General features: G+C 36.4%; 1 protein-coding gene across 1 annotated transcript in view; it reads left to right on the top strand.

The window, feature by feature from the left end:
- The window catches only part of LOC108316687 (serine/threonine-protein kinase Nek1), a 174,516-nt gene that overhangs the window by 11,184 nt on the left and 159,386 nt on the right, over window positions 1-3,946 (top strand). Inside the window, exon 4 of the mRNA XM_017546660.2 lies at window positions 1,738-1,835. Coding sequence (XP_017402149.2) covers window positions 1,738-1,835 — 98 coding nt within the window. The remainder of the gene's footprint in view (window positions 1-1,737; window positions 1,836-3,946) is intronic.

The following is a 3,946-nucleotide window of genomic DNA, read 5'->3' as shown; positions in this document are numbered from 1 at the left end:
CTGTAATCCCAGCTACTCAGGAGGCTGAGGCAGGAGAATTGCCTGAACCCAGGAGGCGGAGGTTGCGGTGAGCCGAGATCGCGCCATTGCACTCCAGCCTGGGTAACAAGAGCGAAATTCCGTCTCAAAAAAAATGATAGCATACTCTATGTAATTTTTTGCTTTTTGTTATGCTACATACATTATAACATCTATACATATTTTATAAATAGTGAATTATACAGATTTCAGGAGTTTTTTTCACATTATAATTTCTCATGTATATTTGGATGATCTTTCCAGGTCAATCATAAAAAGTCATAGAGATTCTTAATGAGCTTATCATAGATTCTTATCCCAATGGCACATAACAAGCAGTAGATCAAAAGAAGATATGTGCACTATGAGTGACAAGAATGTCAATACAAAGTGTAAGAAATAAATATTCCTGGAGGGTGGGCAAGGTGGCTTACAACTGTTAATTTCAACAGCTTTGGGAGGCTGAGGTCAGAGAATCTCTTGAGCCCAAGATTTTGAGAACAGCCTGGGAAACATAGGGAGACCCCATCTCTACAAAAAAATTTAAAAATCGGCCAGATGTGGTGATGCATGCCTGTGATTCCAGCTGCTTGAGAGACTAAGGTGGGAGAATTGCTTGAGCCCGGGAGTTTGAGGCTACAGTGAGCCATGATTGTGCCATTGCACTCTAGCCTGGACCCTGTCTCAAAAGAAAAATAAAAAATGCTATTGTAATTAAGATCATAGCACAAATGGTAAAATAAGTGAGAACTAGGAAAACCGTTCTTTGAGTTGTGATAGTCTCAGTACTATGTGGTGATTCAGAAAGTGTTAAAAGTTTTATTGGCCACTCTTCCTTACCTGAGAAATAAAGGATGAAAAGAATAAGTGTTCTTCTAAGCTGGATACAGTAGCATAGGCCTGTAGTGTCAGCTGTTGGGGAGGCTGAGGCGAGAGGTTCACCTGAGCCCAGGGGCTCAAGGTCAGCATGGGCAAAATAGTGAGACCCTTTTTCTTTAAAAAAAAAAAAAAAAGCCTCAATTAAAAAAAGAAGTGTTCTTCTAGTCCTTTTTATCCATAAGAAGTGGCATAGAAGTCCCTTTCTCCCTTTATGTGAACCAAGACATAAAAGGTGGATGGGATAGTGCCCATCTTCATGTTTGTTCACCAATCATATACAGTTTTTTAAAAAGAGCATAAAATCAAAGAAAGGTCCCAGAGGGTGGAAACTGTGCTATTATGTCATATACACTGCTGAATCCTTAGAGTTTATCACAACGTTTATTATTGTATTTGTTTAATAAATAATTGACTGAAGTGGATAAAACAAAGCCGAGAATTAATGGCCAGTTGGAAAACTAAACCCATCTCTGATATGATGTATTGGTGAAAAAACATGATTTTATATGTGACATTTAAGGAATTGTATTTACTGAATGAAATCAAGTATATTTATCTGCATTTTGTTTATATTTCAGAGATGTTTAGGTCAATGTAAACAGTGCTATTCAATAAGATGGTGTATTTTTAGTAGAAATCATTAATGTTGGAGTTTTCTGTTAACCCAAGTCATTAAACAATCTGTGTTACTGGTATACCTTGACTTTTGCCCTATTTCTTTGAGTGTGGTCCTGTTTTCTGTTTAGCAGCTGCTTTTTAGTAAGCCTTAAAGTACCTTTAATTTAGTCATGCTTCTGATGTATGTTTTTAAAAGTGGACTGTAATGTTTATATTTTGTAGAAAATGGCTCTCTCTACATAGTGATGGATTACTGTGAGGGAGGGGATCTGTTTAAGCGAATAAATGCTCAGAAAGGTGTTTTGTTTCAAGAGGATCAGGTAAGTTTGCATGTGGGAAATTGACTCTTACTGTATTATGGAGAAGTAGTTCAAAATTTGTTTATGTGTGTATTTTAACTGTAAATGCTAACTATAATTACTAGGGCAGTTCGGTGTTATATCAATATTTTAATCATTTTTCCCTCTAATTAGCTGCCACCTTTGTTCAGTTGCCCATCAAATTTGCAGACTGTAATGAGATATTGTTATCTGTGTGATGTATGTTATATATAACATGTGTCTATATGCCTTAATTATTCATTATAACTGGTTAATCTATATCATGTCAATCTGGCTTACTGCTGCCAGACTATATATTCCTAAAACGTGGCTTTGCCAGGTAACTCCAGCTCTAGAATCCTTGCATTGGCAACTGTATGAAATCTAATCTCTCTTTTGGTTTGTCAGATCTCTAGAATATGGCTCTACCCTACCTAAGCAGCCTTATTTTTTTCTATTTCCTAATCTGTACCTCTTTTCATTCACTTTAACAGATGTTTATTGAACGTGTACTTTGTGTTAGGCACTGGGCCACATGTTTATACATTTCATTCTCCTTCCCGTGTATTTACTCTGATTATTTCATTTATTTTGGCAAGCCTTTTCCTCAGACTTTGTGTTATTAATACTCTACCTTTTTTTAAAGCTCAGTTCAAGTCCCAGCTTCTTTAAATTTTCCATAACTACTCTAATCAGTTTCCTTCTCTACACGCCTATCACATTTCTCATCATTGGTTCTTTATTTGAATTGCCTGCTTTTACATAGGGGATTAGAGGGAGCACCTTGCTGGGAGTGTTGTATTTGTTATCTCTTCTAATTTGGATACATTGTTTCAATTTATAAGGAGTCCAAGGGAGGTTACATGACTTGCCCCAAATCACACTGTGTTTGAACCCACCTCTAACTCTAAAGTTTCTAACATTTTCTTTACACACATTTAAATTATAAAAGTATTGAAGTATACAGAAATGGAAAGGCTTTCTCCACCCTTTTGTTCCTGAGATTACCACTGTTTTTAGTTTGGTATATTCTTCCAGACTTTCTTTTCCATACTTGTACATATATATGTGCATTAAGACACACACATTCAGAAATGGAATGTTATTACTGTTTTTAAGATAGGCTCTTGCTCTGTCACCCGAGCTGGAGTGCAGTGGCACCATCACAGCTCATTGCTGCCTTGTGCCCCTGAGCACAAGCAATTCTCCTACCTCACCCTCCTGAGTAGCCCAGCTAATTTCTTTTTTAATTTTTTATTATTATTATTTTGTAGAGATGAGGTCTTGCTATATCGCCCAGGCTGTTCTCAAACTCCTGGCTTCAAGCAATCTTCCTACTTTGGCCTCTTAAAGTGCTGGGATTATAGGTATGAGCCACTGTGCCATTTCTGAATTCTGAGATTTAAGATCGAATATCATTTTAAGTATATAAAAGCATAAATTGAGAATTAGATACAGCTTAAGAAAAAAAAGGGATTCCTCATCTATTCATTAAATTTTCAACATTAAAGATAATACCAATCATATTCCAAACAACCACAATTAAATCTCATTTAATTCAGTTTATTCATTCCTAGTAATTCTTATTCTTGACCTTGGGTCAAGCGGTTAGCTCTCATGATGTTTGTCAGCTGATGGACTAAAAAAGTCTTAAAGAAATCCTGACTTAGTTCATTGATAAGTTCCTTGATCATCTAAGCAATGTTAGGTCAGAAACTTGTACCCAAGAGTCTGTGTTCTGAAGTACCAGTAGTTCAGCATTCCTGGTATGGTCCTTTTCAGGAGCTTTCTGGCAAGCATCAAGCAGCAAAGGCCTATTTGATAATGAGACTGAAAGGCTGTGGTTAGTTTATTATAGTAACCAATAATAGAATAAAATTTTCATCAGGGTAGAGTACATAGATTTGATAAGGGCTTGATAAGTGATTTTATTGAGGTTAAAAATGGAGAGCAAAGTTACGGGCAAATCTCCGGGGTGTTCTCATAAAGCATGCATTTTATGAAATACAGCATTTTACCTATGCAGACTTATCCTAGGAAAGACTAAGCATCTTTTTAAATTTGGCAAGTCTTCCCAGGCAGGTCCTATGGCAATGTTGAGCTAATAGTTA

This window comes from Cebus imitator, unplaced genomic scaffold (genome assembly GCF_001604975.1).
Source record: "Cebus imitator isolate Cc_AM_T3 unplaced genomic scaffold, Cebus_imitator-1.0 Scaffold190, whole genome shotgun sequence".
Classification (NCBI taxonomy): domain Eukaryota; kingdom Metazoa; phylum Chordata; class Mammalia; order Primates; family Cebidae; genus Cebus; species Cebus imitator.
The sequence above is the reverse complement of the archived record's forward strand: the minus strand, read 5'-3'. Positions and strand labels throughout refer to the sequence as shown.